General features: G+C 50.5%; 7 protein-coding genes across 7 annotated transcripts; 3 read left to right on the forward strand and 4 right to left on the reverse strand.

Annotated features, from left to right (window-relative positions):
* Positions 1 to 75: 75 nt before the first annotated feature.
* Positions 76 to 721, reverse strand: NECHADRAFT_89554 (uncharacterized protein; the record flags this gene model as incomplete). The annotated part of the gene is made up of 2 exons (XM_003039021.1): positions 76 to 402; positions 454 to 721. Coding segments are annotated over 2 exons (595 nt in total), but the record flags the coding sequence as incomplete, so codon positions are not given.
* Positions 722 to 3,340: 2,619 nt separating this feature from the next.
* On the forward strand, positions 3,341 to 4,985 carry NECHADRAFT_56797 (uncharacterized protein; the record flags this gene model as incomplete). Its single annotated transcript, XM_003039018.1, has 2 exons — positions 3,341 to 3,739; positions 3,786 to 4,985. The coding sequence occupies 2 exons, from the start codon at positions 3,341 to 3,343 to the stop codon at positions 4,983 to 4,985; spliced, it is 1,599 nt and encodes a 532-aa protein (XP_003039064.1).
* Positions 4,986 to 5,699: 714 nt separating this feature from the next.
* NECHADRAFT_89556 (uncharacterized protein) lies at positions 5,700 to 7,233 on the reverse strand (the record flags this gene model as incomplete). Its single annotated transcript, XM_003039022.1, has 2 exons — positions 5,700 to 6,814; positions 6,846 to 7,233. The coding sequence occupies 2 exons, from the start codon at positions 7,231 to 7,233 to the stop codon at positions 5,700 to 5,702; spliced, it is 1,503 nt and encodes a 500-aa protein (XP_003039068.1).
* A 1,359-nt stretch (positions 7,234 to 8,592) lies between these two features.
* Positions 8,593 to 9,130, forward strand: NECHADRAFT_89557 (uncharacterized protein; the record flags this gene model as incomplete). The annotated part of the gene is made up of 2 exons (XM_003039019.1): positions 8,593 to 8,922; positions 8,978 to 9,130. The coding sequence occupies 2 exons, from the start codon at positions 8,593 to 8,595 to the stop codon at positions 9,128 to 9,130; spliced, it is 483 nt and encodes a 160-aa protein (XP_003039065.1).
* Positions 9,131 to 9,619: 489 nt separating this feature from the next.
* NECHADRAFT_65036 (uncharacterized protein) lies at positions 9,620 to 10,413 on the reverse strand. The gene is made up of 2 exons (XM_003039023.1): positions 10,002 to 10,413; positions 9,620 to 9,952 (listed from the first exon to the last, which is right to left on the reverse strand). The coding sequence occupies exons 1-2, from the start codon at positions 10,393 to 10,395 to the stop codon at positions 9,690 to 9,692; spliced, it is 657 nt and encodes a 218-aa protein (XP_003039069.1). The 5' UTR covers positions 10,396 to 10,413; the 3' UTR covers positions 9,620 to 9,689.
* Positions 10,414 to 11,413: 1,000 nt separating this feature from the next.
* On the forward strand, positions 11,414 to 12,801 carry NECHADRAFT_89559 (uncharacterized protein; the record flags this gene model as incomplete). Its single annotated transcript, XM_003039020.1, has 5 exons — positions 11,414 to 11,584; positions 11,632 to 11,736; positions 11,805 to 12,026; positions 12,076 to 12,218; positions 12,270 to 12,801. The coding sequence occupies 5 exons, from the start codon at positions 11,414 to 11,416 to the stop codon at positions 12,799 to 12,801; spliced, it is 1,173 nt and encodes a 390-aa protein (XP_003039066.1).
* A 3,918-nt stretch (positions 12,802 to 16,719) lies between these two features.
* On the reverse strand, positions 16,720 to 17,349 carry NECHADRAFT_56801 (uncharacterized protein; the record flags this gene model as incomplete). Its single annotated transcript, XM_003039024.1, has 1 exon — positions 16,720 to 17,349. A coding segment is annotated over one exon (630 nt), but the record flags the coding sequence as incomplete, so codon positions are not given.
* Positions 17,350 to 18,400: the final 1,051 nt, after the last annotated feature.

Consider the following 18,400-nt stretch of genomic DNA (forward strand, 5'->3'; position numbering starts at 1 on the left):
TGTACCGCAACCAATCGTAACCAGTAAAGTAGATTATATTCGAGGGAATAGCCATGACGAGCGTAGGCGACAAACCCCTCCACAGCGTGGTGAAGCCCTCATTACGGGCGATCTTGCGCAAGCCGTCAAAAGTTGTGCTGAAAGTTCGGCGCTGGACTTCTTCGACCGCACACTCTGCGGCTGGGGGAGCGGCTGCGATGCCCTCGATGCGCGGGGCGGCGAGGCAAAAATCGGCGTTGCCACCCGAGAAGAAGACTTCGCGGCAGCAGGATGTGATTCCGAGCTCGGCGGTCTGGGCGGGCGTGAGGGATGAGGTTGTGATGGCGAGCTTAGAGAAGTCGACGGTCGAGACGGGGGCTTTTTGGGATTGGAGGCGCACGCGGACGACGTCGAGGGGTGTAACTAGAAATTGTTAGATCGCAGTTGAATGAATCTGTGGACAGCGAGGCGTACCGAGTAGCGAAGTTAGAAGGCTTCCCGACATGGCCGATACCATCTTTTGCCCAGCCGTAATGTCGACGACGTCGTTGTTGCCAGGACCTCGAGCGCCAGCGCCAGAAACAGACGGCGAGCCCCCATTGTCGGGGCCGTTGGGCTCCGTATCAATCATGTGTGCGAGGGAAAAGTCGTCGTCGGCCTGGAGCGGGCTCTGATGGTGGTGGTGCTGGTTATCGTGGTGGTGGTCGAAGCCGCCGGAACGATTTGCTCCGACAGGGGCCATTGTGGGAAGCCGGGGTGTCTCTTGTTCAGGCTTGGAAGGTCTGGTTCATGATTTGCCGGAATATGATGAAAAAGACGAGAGGTTCAAGAAATCAGATGAATGGTTGAAAGAGCAAGTTTAGAGTAGAGACCTGAGGCGTCGATGACGATGACTCGGTTGAGTAGTGCTTTTTTGGTGGAGAGGTCTTGTCTTGGTAGCAAGTGGCGATCGATCCAAGGGCGTCGAAGGCATCGGTCGGTGGAACAAGACCGAAGCTCCCAGCCGTTAGTTACTGTAGACAAGACAAAGCAGCCTCTTCCGTCACCTTTTTGTCTCTGCCTGGAACGCCAAAGCTCAAGGGGGTAAAAGTGAGGAGAAGAAGAAAAAAAGACTCCAATATCCGGAGGAAAACCCCGAGGCCGGTCGGAGGAGAATCGGTCGGGCTGTCGGCTAGTATCGTCTCTTGAGTGAATGTCCCAACCAAGTTAAACAGCTTCAAGGTGGAGATAATCTACGCATTGGCTTCTCTTCTGTTTTCATAGAAAATTGTCGCGATTTTCTACTGCTTCTTTTTCCTTCTTCTTTGTTCATTAATGACGAGGGAAAAAAAAACTGCGACATCGCCCCCCGGCTTTTTGCACGCGCCGGGGTTCGGAGCCTCGGCGACGAATCGACACTTTTTTTGCCCTCAACACACACGCAGGTACGTACAGTGTGAGCGTCCACCGACGGAGTTAGTGGACGCGCCCTCTTGCGATTGCCCGCCAGAGCTCCATTGGATCCAATCGATGCCAGCTGCTGCTTGAGCTGCCGCTTGGACAAAGAGCCGCGGGTTTCCGGCATGATGTCACTTTGCGATATGATTGGCTTGGAGAGGCCCACATCGGGTCTAGAGGCCAAAAGGGTCGCCGAGCTCTTTGATGGATAAGATAATCAGTTCAGATGGCTCAGCTCATCTCCTCTTCCCCAGTTATCCAATCACTGTTCCCCGCTGTGTCTTGCTGAAACTTCCAGTGGACATTAACCACAATGCATAGCTCCTAGCTTTTGGGACTTGTTGGGTTGGTAGCCTGCATTCATGCCCAAATGGCCGACGAGTTGCCATGACCTGGAGCCTGGGTAGTTGAGGAATATCCTCCCCCAAGGCTTTGGAGTTGAAAGCAGAGTGAAGCCACAAGGGGAAATACAACACCCCACGCTCCCTTTGTTACTTTGTCCATGGGTCCTCGTACCAGGGTGGACACTCGTCCCAGATTATCGTCGCGAGGGCAAGGCCATCATACCACCAATATCATGGCTAACCCTCAGTGGGGGCTGTTCAATGGAGATGGTCGAGAAGTTCACGAGATCGGTTTTTGTAGGAGAAACCGGCCCCGCCGCTTTCTAGAACTATGGCATGATACCTAGGAGCTTTGAGTAGATGACTTCATAAGGTCGCTGTCTCATTCTTGACGGGTGCCATGTCCGCGAGAAAGCGGCAAAGCCCATCTCATACCAGTGTAGTTGAGCAATGCGCGATGAGAGTCTTGTTTCTTGCAGAGACATTTCGGAATGCAAACCCGTAGTGATAATCAGCAAGGCACGGCAAATTTACAGACTGTTGCGGGATCTATCATCCACCCCTTTGTTAACTTTGGCACTACATAGGACACTTATTCGACTTCAAAATTTACGGAGCGGTCGCTGTTACTATCCTAGCAGGCTGCCATATCAACAGGGGGGCAGAGGCTTTTTGTAGGGTGATCTTTTCTACTTTTCGAGGCGCCAATGAGAGCCTGGGCCTCGCGATTTCACTGCAACTTTAACCCCCTTCAAGACGATTATGAGGCTCGGCGTAACAAGGCAATCATTTGTATGTACCCTTCAGCACCAATTTGGTTTGACGGGATGATTCGCCAGCCTGATTGAGCCGCTCCTTCACTGCAAATTTAACCCCCTTCGAGGCGATTATGGCATTGGTTCATGCCTGATGGATGCAAGATTTCTTTACGTGCAAATATAAATCCCGAGGCAATTGTGACATGCATTCACGCTCGATACAACGTCAACCAAGTAACCCCCCTAACTATTCAATGCAAGCCAATCCCCCAAAATAGCCTTGAAATGTAACTTTAAACATGCGCAATTGAGATCATTAAAGAAAATAGATTAAACTCGAATGGAGCGCAGCCCTGCGAATTGGGACTTATTTCTTTCACTGCAAATTTAACCACCCTCGAAGTGGTTGTTACACCGTCCAACGTTTCCAACGGATCATCTTTTCCCGTTCCGTCTAAAACTGGCCTAGTCTCAATTTGTCCACCGTCAAATTGATGACTCTTGCGGCGAACTGCTTCCGGCCAAGATCCCTGCTCATCCTCCTGACCAATCCCCTAGATCCGATACTCTTTGCATCATCAATCACGTCTAGACGTTATCACACCTAAGCAATTACTCTCTTCTTACCTACCCCCTGCATTCAATTGATTTCCTCCCCTTCTGAGTCAAGCGGCAACATACTCAAGCTCAAACAAATTAAAAGCTTCACCGCTTGAACTCCTTCATCTATAAAGTTGTATACGTAATCATGAATCCTTTGTAGACACCGCTTTGCAAAATCACCTTTCGGACATATCGGACAAAACAAGACACACACAAGTCATGACTTCTTCCAACGGACAAGAGCTCGACTCGGAGCTAGAGTCGTTCCGCCAGCAGTGGATCTCTGATCTCAGGACCAGAAACGAGGACCACCATGACGAGCAACAGTCTACGGCTGGACCTTCGAGACGGGCTCACCACGGACCTCCTGTGTCGCACAAGCCTGCTCCTGGTCCTGCGGGGGCTGACGATAACGATGATGATTATCTCCAAGGTCAATCTTTTGATGAACCTGCGCCTGAGGAGCCGACTTTGAGCGGTCATCCTGTCAGTGAGGTGCATCATGGACGCTCGGGCAAGAAGCTCGTTTCGGCTCTTGATCATTATGAGGAGGCTATGCACAAGGAGGCTCAGGGAAACATGGGTGATAGTCTAAAGCTTTACCGCAAGGCTTACCGGGTTTGTCTCCTGTCTTTTAAAGATGAATAAGTGCTAACTTTTACAGCTTGACAATGGTGTTGATCGGAGATATCGAGAGAAGCACTTCCCGCAAAAGGCGGCTCCAAGACCAACTTCACCAACAGCCACCAGGTCATCAACAGCCATCACATCACAACCCAAGGCTGATGAAGCCGAAGAAGTAAAGCCATTGCCCATCGGCGAGCTCATCGCCAGCTTCTCTGGCCTCAAGATCGAGCCTCAGCCGCCTCCTGTCGAGGGTATGCCCCAGCCGCCATGCCCCCTGGCTGATCTCCCTGATGAGATTCTCGTCCACATCCTCCGTGATGTGGCCATTGCCGACGTCGGCGACTTTGCTCGCTTATCTAGAGTCTGCAAGCGGCTGGCCTACCTCGTAGCAACTGAGCAGCGCATCTGGCGCCGAGTTGCTATGGGTTCAGAGGTTGGCTTCAGTTCTATGCTATACCGCTTCGAAAGGGGCATTGAATGGGATGACCTCCCAGAAGAGGAGCAAGACGACATTGAAATTGTTGACGGTGTCATCGTCGGCCCCGCCGAGATAGCTCAACGACGACATGCCGACAACCTCGCCTATACAGAGTCCCTCACCCCCTCTGTCTACCCAACCTGGAAGAACCTCTTCCGCTCACGGCCACGCATTCGCTTCAACGGCTGCTACATCAGCACCGTCAACTATGTCCGTACCGGTCAAATTTCTACCAACCAGACCTACTGGGGAAGCCCCATCCACATCGTCACATACTACCGCTACCTCCGTTTCTTCCGCGACGGCACCCTCATCAGCCTGCTCACCACCGCTGAGCCCTCTGACGTCGTCCACCACCTCACCCGCGAGGACCTACACCTGCACCGCGACGTCGCGCACCCCCACCTCCCCTCGGCCGTAATGGCCCTCGCCTTACGCGGCCGGTGGCGTTTGTCCTCCGCCGCGGACCGGGACGACCCCTCCGTCATGGATCGCCCCACCATCGCCGCCGGCCCGCATGATCGGGACCGCGACCCGGAGGGTGACGTCTTTGTTGAGACCGAGGGTGTTGGCTCCAAATACATGTACCGCATGGACCTGTCGATGCGGAGCGCCGGTAAAGGCGCCCGTAACAACAAGCTCATCTGGCGCGGTTTCTACAGCTATAACAAGTTAACGGATGATTGGGGCGAGTTTGGCTTGAAGAACGATAAGCCCTTCTTCTTTAGCCGGGTTAAGAGCTATGGATTCAGCGAGTAATGGTAAACATGCCTTGCCTTGTATATCATGTCCGTTGGTCCATATTCAAGGCTTGCGTTTCATATACATATTTCTATCTTCAACCGCACTTACAAGACGACAGAAATGAAGCAAGCCGGGTGGTGCATCTTTAGACATCGGAAATCACTCTTTCCAGCTATGGCCACGCCGTTATGATCGCACTCACTACATACTTTCGCAGGCATTTCCTGCATTCAATGTCATAATTTCCCCGTGTTAAGGCTTCACTACATAGCTGCCTACTGTCCAGCATCGCCCCCAGTGTCCAATCCAAAGAGTATTCAGCTAATCCGGTCCATACAAACAAGATCGCCATAGTAGATTAACAACGTCGGCTACCGTATAACCCAAGCCAGAAACGCCTCCAGTGCCGGCTGACCAAGATGATATGCTAGGTAGATGGGGAAGAAACAATTACTGTTCCCAGAACTTGTGGCATTCAAGTATAAACGAATGCCTAAGAAGGCCAAGCATGTTATGCCATCAGGCATGCTGAGATGTGATTTGTAAATGTGATCGAGAGTAGATCCAAGATGATAATGAGATGATGGCTGATGTTGCAAAATCAGGCGATGGCTGTCGCCGGGTATCAATTCGCAAAAACGACTTTGCGTGAAACGGGCGGCATGTTAGGCCCAATAGGTAGGTAGGTAAGTATAGGTAGGTTTCCAAGAGACACTCGCTCCCAGCGAGTTATCGAATTCTCCTTCCGTCCAGGAACTTGGGGCTGTGCCCATCGTAGTAGTTGTCGCGGTACTGCATGGCTCTGCGTGCCTCATACTCTGCCTTTTCGTCCTCGTCCATGCTAAACGCCTTCTTGAGCCACCCAAAGGCACTCTTCTTCTTCTTGACCCGCTTGCCTCCAGCTTGGGTTGTAGCCCGCGATGTCACGGTAGCAGCATCGTCATAAGTCGCCGTTGTCACACTGCTTAGCGTGCTCATGGCACCCATTCGAGATGGCTGGTTGCGTTGGTGTCCAGGAAAATATCCCGATTGATGGTACTGATCGGCCGGACCTGCAGTATGCGGCCTCTGCTGCAGGGGAGAGTGGGGTGATGCACGGACAGGAATCGTATTATGATAAAATTGGTGATGTTCAGAATGAGGCGAGGGCATGAGAGGACGCACAGGAGGAGTCCCGAAGTCTGCGTGTGAGGTGGCTCGAGGAAGACGGTGAGGCTGGTAAGCTTCAAGATCTGAGGCATGCGAGTAGTCGGGAGCTTGCGATTTCGAGGTACGTGGCGTTATGCCTCCAGGAGATGGCCGCAGCGATGACTGTATCTCGATGGTGTTCCTTGGAGGAATTTGGATAGATACGGGCGGTGTTGTTTTCTGTGACACACGCTGCCGCAAAGATGTCCTCTTCTCCAATCCCACTGATTCCCGGACAGACTGTGTAAATCCTACCGACTCCCGGACAGGCTCTGCATATCCTGTTGATTCCCGAACGGGCTGTGCAAGTCCTACAGGTTCTCGGATAGGCTGTGTAAGAGTCTGCCTTTGGAATTGTTCTTCAAATTTGGGTGATTCAGGGCTCTTAACCACAGGCGTCACGGGTGTGGCAGGCGGTTGCGGCGTGTAGGTTCGTGGCTGAAGGATGAACAACGGTCCATCGTTAAGTCCGCCAAGATCGTCACCGGCCTCGGGTTCCTCCTGCTTTTCCTCCGTGACAGACGCCTTAGGGGTGGTAGCACCAGACGATACGGGTGACGAAGCGCTGAGATGGGGTCCAGAAGAGGAGGACGAGGTACTGAGGTTTGGTGATGGACGAGGGGTGAATCGAGTTGGTGGTAGCAAAGGTGCTGCCCCTGGCAGAGGAAAGTCGCTAAGAGTGCTGACGTCGTTGAGAGGGGCCACCCGGGCGGCTCAGTGACATTTGAAGCCGCAAAGTTGGTACATTACGGGGAACAGTGGTAGCCATGTACCCGTCGGTTGACTCAGAGCTCGTTGTCACCGCGACTCGGATGTCGGATAGGGTAGAGTCACCGTCTTGAAGGAACTTGAACCGGATACCCATCTTGATTGTGTTGTAATGCTCATTTATGAGGTTGATGATGATGTTCTTCTCCTCATTTGTTCCGTTGAGTAAGGATACCGTAAGAACTCGCTTATTCAAAGGCCAGAACCAGTCATGATCGTGGTAATCAGTGGATGGAGACTTGCCCCAATCGTAAGTTGGGTACTCGATAGGAAGGGAATCTCCCTGGAGTCTCAGACCGTCTGTCATCGAAGATGTAACCTCCGTGGTACTTGGTGCGGGGATTGTCTAGTCGCCTGTTTCAGCAACGGTCAGAAATCGCCTAGCAATGAACATGGAGAAATGAGGCAAAAGACTGATTTATACACTACCAAGATAAGCTGATGCGGAGCCGAACGAGAATTAGCAATAAGAACGGACGTCTCATAACGGTGAACAATTCCAGACATCACATTTGCCCGCCACACCCGTAGCACTGCCCGAATCATATAGTGCATGTCAGGGGTTAGTCATTGGGTGGACAATATGTGAACAAAACAAAAAGAATGGTGTGGGAGGTTCCCTTTGAGGAACAACTTCACTCGTATTTGTGTAGGCATTGGGTGTTGGAAGACAAAGAAGACAGACAAACAATAGAGATACACACAAAGAAATTAATATCCTGAGCCTATCTCGGTATTACTTGTTCACCTATTTACAACTGAAAGCCAGCCACAGTAGCAGACGAAAGAGCTTTGAATACGATATTGACACCGTATGAGATTCAACGGCGCTTGATACAGTCAAATAAATTGATATCTCGTTATGAGTGAAATTCCTGAATCATACCTATACATGTGCCACGGAAGATATTCACACAATGGCAGACAGTATCGCATGGCAGCAATCATATATAATAGTGCTAATAGCAAAGAGGAATCTCAAAAAAATGCCAAGAATCAGGTTTATCCCGAATGATGATGTTATTTCCAGGCTCACCGCTTCGGTTCCATCCACCATAACCCCTCAGTTATGCTTATCATGATAGTGTAAGCATAGCTTTTGGATGATGGTATCCGTAACGCTAAAGCCTAACCGATGGGCGAGTTTGGTGTTATGGGCCGATTTGCGACTCTGGGCTTCATTCATGATTGGCGCCCACCACTGTCAGACTGTACATGTCAGACTATAGCATGCCGAAAGAGGGAGGAGTCTGACAGTCTGGGTGCGACATCCGATATTTATCAACGGAAGGATTCGAGTTCGGAAAACTCGGACAAGACGAGGGGCTCGTGTTATAAATTGAAGGTTTACCGTCCCTTTTGTCATAGGCTCAAACACCAATGTCATTCTGCACCAAGGCCACCTTCTGTGATGCCTTTTCCTGATCACGCATTTGAGCTTCAAGGGGGGTGCAGATGCAAAGCAGTGAGATTCAAGGCCTCTGTGCCTCCCTTCGAGGACCGTCCTCTCAGTCCGTACAAGACTCCAGGTGTTGAACTTCCTGATTCAGTTCAACCTCGATTTCCCATGTCTGTTGTCTGTCATTGCGGTGGCTGTCGTGCTGCAACAGCTCAGATAGGTGTCTATGGAATGCCCACTCATGCTCCGACTGTTAGCATCTCCATCATGGCTCCCGAGACTGGATCGGACGGTAAAACGACTACACCGGTTTCTGGCGACGAGCGGACATGGACACCTTGGGCTTCGATGAGTTCCAATTTTTCGGCTGATGAAGCGTCACCTCTAAAACGTTACGAATCTTCGCCGAGCCGATGGCGGTACTTTTGCGGAGTGTGCGGTTCGCCCATTGGATATGAAGTCGACCCTACCAGCCTCCCGGCTGAACTCAACTGGCCTCATGTGGTGCTTCTCTGGACTGGGGCACTGGACCGCTCTGTTCTAGAGAATGACTGGGTTCGCCCGGACCACATAATGTTTACCTCGTTTGGAATCCCGGTATGTAGAAATTCGCTCAAGGCATGTGAAGATTGGCGGTTGACCTTCCATCTAGTGGGTTCGCGAGGAGGTCAAGAACGGTATCCAAGGTGCTCAAGAGCATCCATTCGTTCTCGTCGACCAGCCAATGGGCAAGGAATCCATTGAGAAACTTCTTCCCTTGGTTCGTGGGACTGGAATCCATGACGAAGTCACCATTTGGGAATGAGGATATGAAGCTGAATGCTGAGGGACGAGCCTAAGTTTTGCAATTACGTACTTCCCTTTCGAAAGAGAGAAGTATAACAATTCAAGTATCAAGAACCAGTTTTTGAATAACGCTATTTATGTAACGTAGCATCTGAAAGTCAAAGCGGTGGTGTTGACGGGGGTTGCTTGAATCCAATTGAATTAACTTTGAGAAACAATGATTCTGGAACATGTGGATCAAACATGGTTGTAATGTTAGAAGAAGTGCACTAGCAAAGTTAATTATATAAAGAAGACGTAAGAAGCAAAGAACAGAACTTCATGCGCAAATAAAAAAGAGGAGTTGACTAAAAAAAACAGGGGTGATCAAATTTGTGCAACCAACCCCCTGTACCCTACATCCTTCTGATGGAGCACCAGAACAGATCTAGAACACCAATGATCAGTCAAGCAGCATGGCCTCGCATTTCTAGAACTACGCTGAATTAGGTAGGCCATCTAGAAACCCGCATGTCTCTTGGATGTTCAAAAATTGGTGATTAATATCACTTTCCAATGGCTGTCTTCTCACTGCCTCCTCACACGAGCACGCGGTCCATGCGCCCATCACTTCGGCTCTTCTCTGTAAGGGCCCGAGCCATCGGGATGATTCCAGCTGCAGGTTCACCCTCAAGGGTCTTTTCAATGAAACCAAATTTCCGGTAAAGGAATGAGCCGTCCTTGCTTGCATCTACGTACAGCTCGGCACCATTTTCGTCTGCAAGATCGCAACCCCATTTCATGAGCATTGAGCCGGCACCTCGTCTTTGATACTCGGGATGTGTGACGAGAGTATCAAGATCTAAAAACAGTCAGCATCGCTTCCCTTAGCGAAATAAAGAAACTCCCACAGTAATGCGTTGTCTTCCCAGCCATCACTTGCTGTCTTGAGTTCTCCAGACTTTGAATGAAATCCTCGATCGCTTGGAGAGGCATGTCCGGGTTCCAAGCGGGATATCGAGGTCCTCGCTCCTCCTGCGTAGCCGTGTCCCATTTCGCAAAGGCAGCTATCCGCGGCCGACCCCGGTGATCCTTTGAACTGGGATCGATAACTTTGATATAGTGCTGGTAGGTCTTATTGACAAGATCCTCGCGGTTGGCCTCATCCCACCACTTGCGCACGCCTGGAGTATCGGGCCACAAGTATCGCACCCCGGGGTCTGTGAACCCGGCGTACCATAACTCAGTAAGCGCAGGAACGTCTTCCAGAGTTGCTTTCTCTAGCACCAAAGCGTTCGACGCCATGTTGACAAATTGCACCGTTCACAGTCGAAGGAGTGTTGCTCTGACGGTGATGCGACAGAATCAAGGTCGTTTAAAAAGGGGGAGCAGTTTGTCCGAGTTCGGCGAATTGACGCATACTTGGAGCGACACTACTAACAATAATGGATCCTTCTAAGGTGCCGAGCCACGTCACATATGACTCTTTCTTAGCAGACAGCGGAGATTTTTTCAAGCCTCATCCTTCGCTTCGGTACAATCACCTCCTACCTTCCTCTTGAAGAAAGCTTCGGGACGTAAACGAGGGTGATAAGGGATGTGACAACTGTGGTGTGCATGCGCCGCAGACTGAGCTGATGAATGAAGGTTTGAGTTTGGTTTGCAAAGCAAAACTGGCCATGGAACTAACGCGAAAAGCCTGAATGGGTAAAGCAAGGGCCCAGGGGGGCATTTCGTTTGATTTAGCGCGTCTCGCATTGACGGCACATGCAGAGAGATGCATATGTCTGTTGGTTAACGACGTGTCGCTGGTAAGCGGGAGTTACATTATCACGTATCTCTCCCTTGTCATTAAGACCCTGAACCCAGCAACCGGGGAGCAGCAAGGACCGCCCGGTGGACGCTGCGGCAGATCTATCACCAGTCTGGAAGCTGGATTAAGGTCCATCTGCCGGGATGGCCCTGTCACGGGCGGATCGGGGGCCTGTCGATCCCGCCTGAGCCGAGACGCTTCAGTTGAGCGGATGTGCGGTGGGCCGTTACGGTTAATTTTTGCGATTGGACGGCATGTGCCTGTCAGTGTCAAGGTTAAAGGAGGCACGTTCTTGGCTATCACACGGTGCTCGTACCCTGGTGCTTGGGGGTTGTTTTCCCGGTTGTCTGGATTGCGAAAAGTGGTGGTTCGTCTTTTTCAGCAGAGATATTTCTGTGGCTGGCGGATGATTGACCAACAGGCGAAAAGGCCTGCCATCCCTTGAATTATTCTGTGGCTTCAAATCTCCGCTGCCAACGCTGCGAGTTTGCAACTTGATGCGCCCACACGATGATTCTGCCTCGCGAGCATGAGACGCCCTTCAACAAGGCGCCGTTGATACGGGCCGTGACGGCTCTACTCATGGTCATTTCGATTCTATCTGCCATTACCCGTTTGGTGACCAGAATGGCAACGGCGGGCAACCTCAAGCTGGACGACATACTTGTTGGCGCCTCCACGGTTGGTTCTAGACTTCTTTTTTGTTGGTTGTCGCTTGCTGACTGCAGAAGATCATGGCTATTGCGCAGTCGATCGCCGTCATTATCCAGGGTGCCAACGGACTGGGGAAGATGCAAGGCCTGTCCGCCGATCAGGTCTCGTCAATCTTGAAGGTACGGAGAATTATGAAGCATCACCGACTCGAGAGTCAAAGCGCTAACAAGACATGTCTGCATCACAGGCGCAATACACATCGGACGTACTATTCATTCTCACTTTGCTCTTGGCAAAGATCTCGGCCACGAGGACCATCTGGGGTATGGCTCCTCGAAAGCGTCGAGGCTTGATCTGGGCCACCGAAGGCATGATTGGTGCCTGGGCACTATCATCGATAGCAGCTTCATTTTTCCAATGCTCTATCCCGGAGCCTTGGGACTACGTGGAAGGCCAGTGCTTCAATCGGGTACGTCGCATATTCTGATGGAAGAGACTGCATCTAATGACTGCTACAGTACGCCTTCTGGGTCTACGTTGATGCTTTGAACATCATCACCGACCTCGCAATCACTTCAATTCTTGTCGACATGTTCATCCACTTAAAGACATCGGTCGCCAAGAAGACGTTGGTCATTGGCGTTTTTGGGTGCCGCACATTGTAAGCAGCCTCATTCTTGGCAAAAGCACAATACTGACAAAGGATGTAAAGCATCATTCCTCCTATCATCTGCCACATGTACTACTACAAGGCTGCGACCGAATCCAACAATCCCATCTTTGACATGTGGCCGCCGACCATCATAACCCAAGTCATTCTGTGCTTGAGCGTCATGGCTACGTGTATTCCCTACCTCAAGCCATTCCTCGACAGTCTGGAATCGGGACAGATGATTGCAGGAGACCTTCGTGGAGCGAGCAGCAAGGGAAGCAACAGTAGAAGCAGAAGCGGACCAAGTGGCTACGCCTCAGCTTCGGCCCACACGACCCGTCCTCGAGACAAGTCCGCAAGGGGAATAATGTCGGTCGCTGACATGGCTTCAAATGCTTCTTATCGGAGACAGAATTACGAAATGATGGATATGGGCAAGTCTCGCGACCGGGGAAACCAGGCTACTGTTACGGCAGCTTCTGAGGCCAATGGCTCGTGGGACCGTCATAGTCAGACAAGCCAGACGGTGCTTGTCGAGCAGAGCTGGACAGTGGATGTACACAGGGAGCGTAGTGGCACCACAGGTGCTTGATCGAGATTTAATATACATAAAATCGACAGCTTGTGGAGAGCCCATTAATTTTCAAGACATGTCTCAGACAAACAGACCCAAAACTCTCAAATTAGAGAACTACCCATCAAGACTTGTACTGCAGCTTCTTCCTTGGGCTCGCAAAGATAATGTCGCAGTGTCAAAGAGCAACACGGACACTCTCAGTGGACCGCAAGAAACGGGGGCATTAATTGCGCGGACAGCGCGGATCATTAGATCAATGTGGAACAATCTCCTCCCCGGGAAAAGTCAAAATTGATGCAGGCAAGGAATATTCTGCTCGCATCGTACGAGGGCCACAGGGTGTCACTCCCGGTGACAGGGGTTTCCCGTCCACCTAAGCCGACGCGTTCCCACTACCGCTGCTACTATTCCCCGATCGATTCTGTTATCCATGGGGTTTGTCACGGACCTCGGTGATCATATGCGGGCCCGTAGCGATACGACATCTGTCAGTAATTTCTCGCCAGCCCACAAGTCGCATTACATCTCCAGATGTCTCGATCTAACGAGGTCCATCCCTGGAGTTTGTGCATGGACATAGTGCACGGTATATCTACAAGGCAGCAAACGATCCTGGCAGGGGAGAGGGTCGCACCGATGTAGCAGGGATCGGCTCGGCTCCTGGTGGATGAGGCAACATCTCTCCCTTCGGGTGACCCAGCATTTCTCGGGTGAGCCCAGGGGTCGAGTCGTCCAACGGCCAACCGTTCTCGTCGTATCCTGCAGAGGAAACCGACGAGAAGCAGCGTTGGCCGAAAGTGAGTTTCACCCCCTCTGCTACCGGGACTGTTGCATCGTTGCATCGGCTGCATGAACACGCGCAACCGAGTCAGGGGATGACTCGCCACGTTTTCTGCATGCCCAACGAACTGTATTCCCTACATAATAGAATTCGATTCGTCATACGCTGCTTCATTTTCCCTCTTCACCCTACTTACTCGCTCAATCATACCAATATCACAAATCTGATGCGACTACAACCCACTAAAACTCACTTTCATACCTCGACCCCTTATGCCTCATCGCACCGCGGCTCAACGCATAAACCTCTTCTTCTTAAACATTCCTTCCCCGACCTCATTGCCTTTCTCCGTGAACAATTGCCACATCCGCGACCCTTTCTTCGCACACGCATCTATTCCCTACTCAACATCCTCCTCGTCGTCATTATACCCTCCCTCCTTATACACGATGCGACACCTACTCCACTCGTCCAACTCTGCCTCAAAATCCGCCGCATCTTGCGCCCCCTTCATCATATTCAACGCTCGCTCCCTCTCTGTCTGCCGGATCAGCCTCCTGCTTCCCTCATAATCTGCCTCAATCTCGGCCGCCCTCGCTATATCCTCTTTATCTTTACCTTCTCCACCGGCCCATCATGCGTCCCTTACCAATGCCTATATCTTTATACTTAACGCTCGCTCGCTATAAACATCGCAATACTCTTCTTCTCCTACCTCGCGCCTTACTCGCCCCATGAACCCATCTATCTCTCGGTCCAATTCCTCCCGTCGGCACTCCCTACCCTCTATAAATTTCATAACCTCTGCACCCCAACTGTTCGCATCCATTGCTTGCCCCCTCCCCCCTTATTATCCCCGCTATCCCTATTATTACCCAAATCTCTCTCTCTCTCTCTCTCCTCCCCTTCGTCCGTACGACCCGCTGCTCCTATATCCATGTTCTACGTACCATAAATAAATAATTACCTCGCTTCTCTTTCTATCTCGCCCTCCATGCCCGCTCTCTTGCATGAAATCCCCTACATGAAATCCCCTAACCTCTGCGGCATCCCTGCGTAAATTACTCCCCTTATCTCTGCCTCGTGATATACCTCCTCTGACCTCTCTATCTATCTTGCATGCACCACAACACCCCCGCCCACTCTGCCAAAATATCCTCAAACATGCCCACCCCCTCTGCCTCCTGCATCACCTATAACCTCCGCTCTGCCTCCACTTGTTGAATCAACCGCTGGCTCCTCTGATAATCTGCCTCTCCCTCCTCCTCCTACATCCCCATCTCTACGACCCCCTTTGCTGCCGACTCGCCTTGTCCTCTCTTACTCCCCTACCTACCCGCTCCCTACGCTTTACCTATCCTTAGCCGCTCTAACCTTCTCGCCCGTGCCCACGGCGAACTCCTAACTCTGCTACCTTGCTTATTTGTCCCGGCCTCGCTTTCTCCCCTGCCTACTCTTCCTTTGCCTTGTGACCATCCTCGAACATACCTCTATACACCTCTACCCCGCCGAAACCATCCGAACCCATAAACTCCCAGTAATGCCAAACTGTAACCATACTCTCTTTTATTATCTACCTTATAACCCTACCCGCAAAAACTTTGCTACTTCTTTGACTTGGCCCGCCCCGCCTATCTCCTTATTCGACCTCACATCATCATCATTATCATCGAACAACGTGAAACCCGCAACCAACCGTGCTCTTCGTCTACTAACGCCTCTTTGACTTACCCTCTCCAACACAACCACGTTTACTCCCTTGACTTTACTCGTCTATTCAACGCTTGACCTCCTTTGTCCGTTTGTCCCTTAACTTCGCTTTTTTTTTGACCATTTTGACCCTGACTCTCCCCGCCCCTTCCTTCTTCCCTTCCCGTTCACTCTCCCTCTTCAACGAACGCTCGATGAGCCGCCTTCCCTCTCGCACTTCTCCCCTTAACGACTCCCTTTTCTCCTTTTTGCCCCCTTTCCTTCCTTCGTCTTCTTATCCGTCCTTAACCCCGCTCAAACCACTCCCGGCCAATGCGGCGAAAAAAAAAAAAAAAAAAAGAAAAAAAAGCGGCCTTTACTCCTCCACTCACCTACCCTACACCCATTTATATCTCTCTCCGTGCCTCGCTAATAACCATCCTCACCTCCCCTATTTGCACCCCAATTATTATGCCACTACATGATGATGACACGACGTGATATGATGTGGCATTTCCTTACTCGAACCATAATAGTAAACCACTCTCCAAAACCACCCGCTTTATCATTTTCATTCCGTTGTCTTCGCCAACCCGCGCCTTAAAACAATCACTTACGCCGCACCGAAATGCTTACCTCGATTGCCCTGCATCAATCAATCAATCATCACCGCTTATGCTTCACTTCTCGCCTTAGATCTAATCTAATCTAATCTATCTCTTTAGCTTAATCTCTTTAGTTTAATAATAATAATAATAATTCAGCCCGAAGGGCGTTTGCCTTTCGGTACGAAAGGTCTTCTTAAGCTCTGGGATTCCCCCCACCCGCATTAAGTGATTACCCGATTAGGAAGCGTAACTACACCTCCTATTGGTCCGGATTAACCCCATCCGAATGCCCCTCAGAGGTGCCAATCTTCTCTTCCTCATTTGGCAATGCGCATATATGAACTCTTATTCGCTCTCTGAGATTAAGTGCAAAGGAGTCTTCTTTTGAGGGTTTCCTGTTAAGACATACGTGAAATGCACGTGAAATGCACGTGCGAGCTCGGTTTATGTAATCGCATTATTGCTCTTGTCTTTATATTTTATGATATTTTCTCTTATGCTTAAGTTAGGTGTAATTAATATATTAGTTATTATTGGATCGCGTACCATACATTCAATCCAAGGGATTAATGGTCAATAGAGTATGGAGACTAAAGATGATGATTGTATTAATCTAGGATGCCTCGCGGCCCCCTCTTTTCTCGAGAGGGGTTTTATGTCATCTTACGCCGCCTCTGACTAAGGTCGGCATATCGATCTATTAGAGGTTTCGTAATATAAGGTCATAATCCAATAGTTATCTAAATTATATTACTGCTAGTATTGTGTAGATAGATATGATAATAACGATAATCGGGCCTCATTTACTGTCCTCTCGCATAACTATTCTAGCCTAGCCTCGCTATTAAATATTTCCTATGGTATTTTATTCCCGACTATGTCCTGCACCCATGCCTTTGATAGTAACATAATACTATCAAGCGATTTGCACCGCGATAGCTGCATATACAGGCTGTACGGATCGCACTTTCCTGGCTCGAGTTGTCTAGTTGTCGTATTTAGCTTTGTTCCGGTTCCTCGTAGCTCTAGCGTAATCTCGACGAGGGTTTCGCCTTGGATTTTGTAATCGGTGCATGCGAACGCGGCAGTGCAGGGAAGTCCTCGGCGGCTCACTTCGTGCCTCTGCCAAGGCCTTTTCTTGGCCCTCTTCTTCTTCTCGATGGGTATCTGGGCACTTGTTGGAGTAAGCAGGACCGTGCCTGGTGGTATGTCATTAAACTTGAACTTCTTAGTGGACTCGGACGATAGGATAATGCCGGCAGGTGGTCTAAAGTGGAGGATGATATTCGAGGCGAGTTGATACCCTAGGAAACTCTTAGAGTCTAGTATAACTTCTAGTGCTTTATACTTGGCCCCGTTCACGAGCTTAAGGCCTGGGTTTATATTCTTCGTTACTACCACCGGCATGCTAGGCACGAATATAAACGTGGCCGGCACATAGATCTTGCTATTATCTCCGACGCTGGCTATGAGCGTAGCTTCTTCCTCCGTTACCGGTAATATACTGGGTTTACCCTAACGGTGCTGGGGTAGAAATATCCGGACTGGCTTCTAGTGGTGCCTCTGGAAGGCTAAGACCGCATCTATGTTTAGGCTCTATCTATTACTGTTAAGGGGTGTAATTACTATGATGCCCCTGCCCTATGGTATGGCTTGGCCTTCCTGAAAGCACCGGCTATTAAGAAGCTCTATGTCGGACTCGTCTTGCTGCCCCTGCCGGATCCGAGTCAGCAGCCGCTGCAGCTATGGGTCCCCCGCTGCGCGCACCTGTTCGGTGAGCATAACGACGGTGGTAAATCGAGCCTAGAGTGCATGCGCCCTCATTTTATCTGCAATCCTGAGGGCGGACTATGGCGTCAATAGCGACTTGTTTTGCACTGGGCGGAATTAGTAGAAGTCTCCTGATAGTAGCACCACTAGGATGCCGCTAAAATCTTGATTTAATCCTCGGGAGGCGCAAAGCCGCTTGTTGATATTGGAGAGCGTCTGGAGGCCTAGTATGCTTACCTCGTCAATAATAAGCAGCCACTTTTCGCTCTATCTTCTTTAGGTATTACCGTCCATGTAGGTTACCGTGCTGCTATCGTCGGCATTGCCGTCGGATGCGTTGGGTTGCATCCCACAGGCGGAGTGAATAGTCACGCCGTTAATCCGCGCTGCTACGGCCCCCGATGTCGCCGTTATGAGCAGCCTGTGCGATATATCTTTGCTAGCGAATAATTCCGCTAACGCCTCGATGACCCTGGACTTCCCGGTGCCGCCCTCCCCACCTAGGAACTCGCATAGTTGTGCGTTATTATTGTTCTCGATATTACTACTATCGAAATCATCGCTATCACCTTCGTCCGGGATAGTGTCAAGATAGCGATATACTAAAAGGAAGGCAATTTCCTGCCGCTCGTTTAGGGTGAACCTGCTTGCGATCTACCGACCGGCATGGAGGAATATGGTTGACGGTCCAAAAGCGACCGTAGTGCTAGGTCTATTAGTATTCCTGGTGTCTGTTTCCGATATCTCTATGCTATCTTCTCCTGCA

This window comes from Fusarium vanettenii (assembly GCF_000151355.1).
Source record: "Fusarium vanettenii 77-13-4 unplaced genomic scaffold NECHAsca_211_unmapped, whole genome shotgun sequence".
NCBI lineage: Eukaryota > Fungi > Ascomycota > Sordariomycetes > Hypocreales > Nectriaceae > Fusarium > Fusarium vanettenii.

Coding starts and splice junctions, on each gene's coding strand:
- NECHADRAFT_65036 (XM_003039023.1), bottom strand. CDS start 10,395: ATGGCGTCGAACGCTTTGGTGCTAGAGAAAGCAACTCTGGAAGACGTT. Junction 9,953..10,001: donor TGGGAAGACAACGCATTACT/GTGGGAGTTTCT, acceptor GACTGTTTTTAG/ATCTTGATACTCTCGTCACA.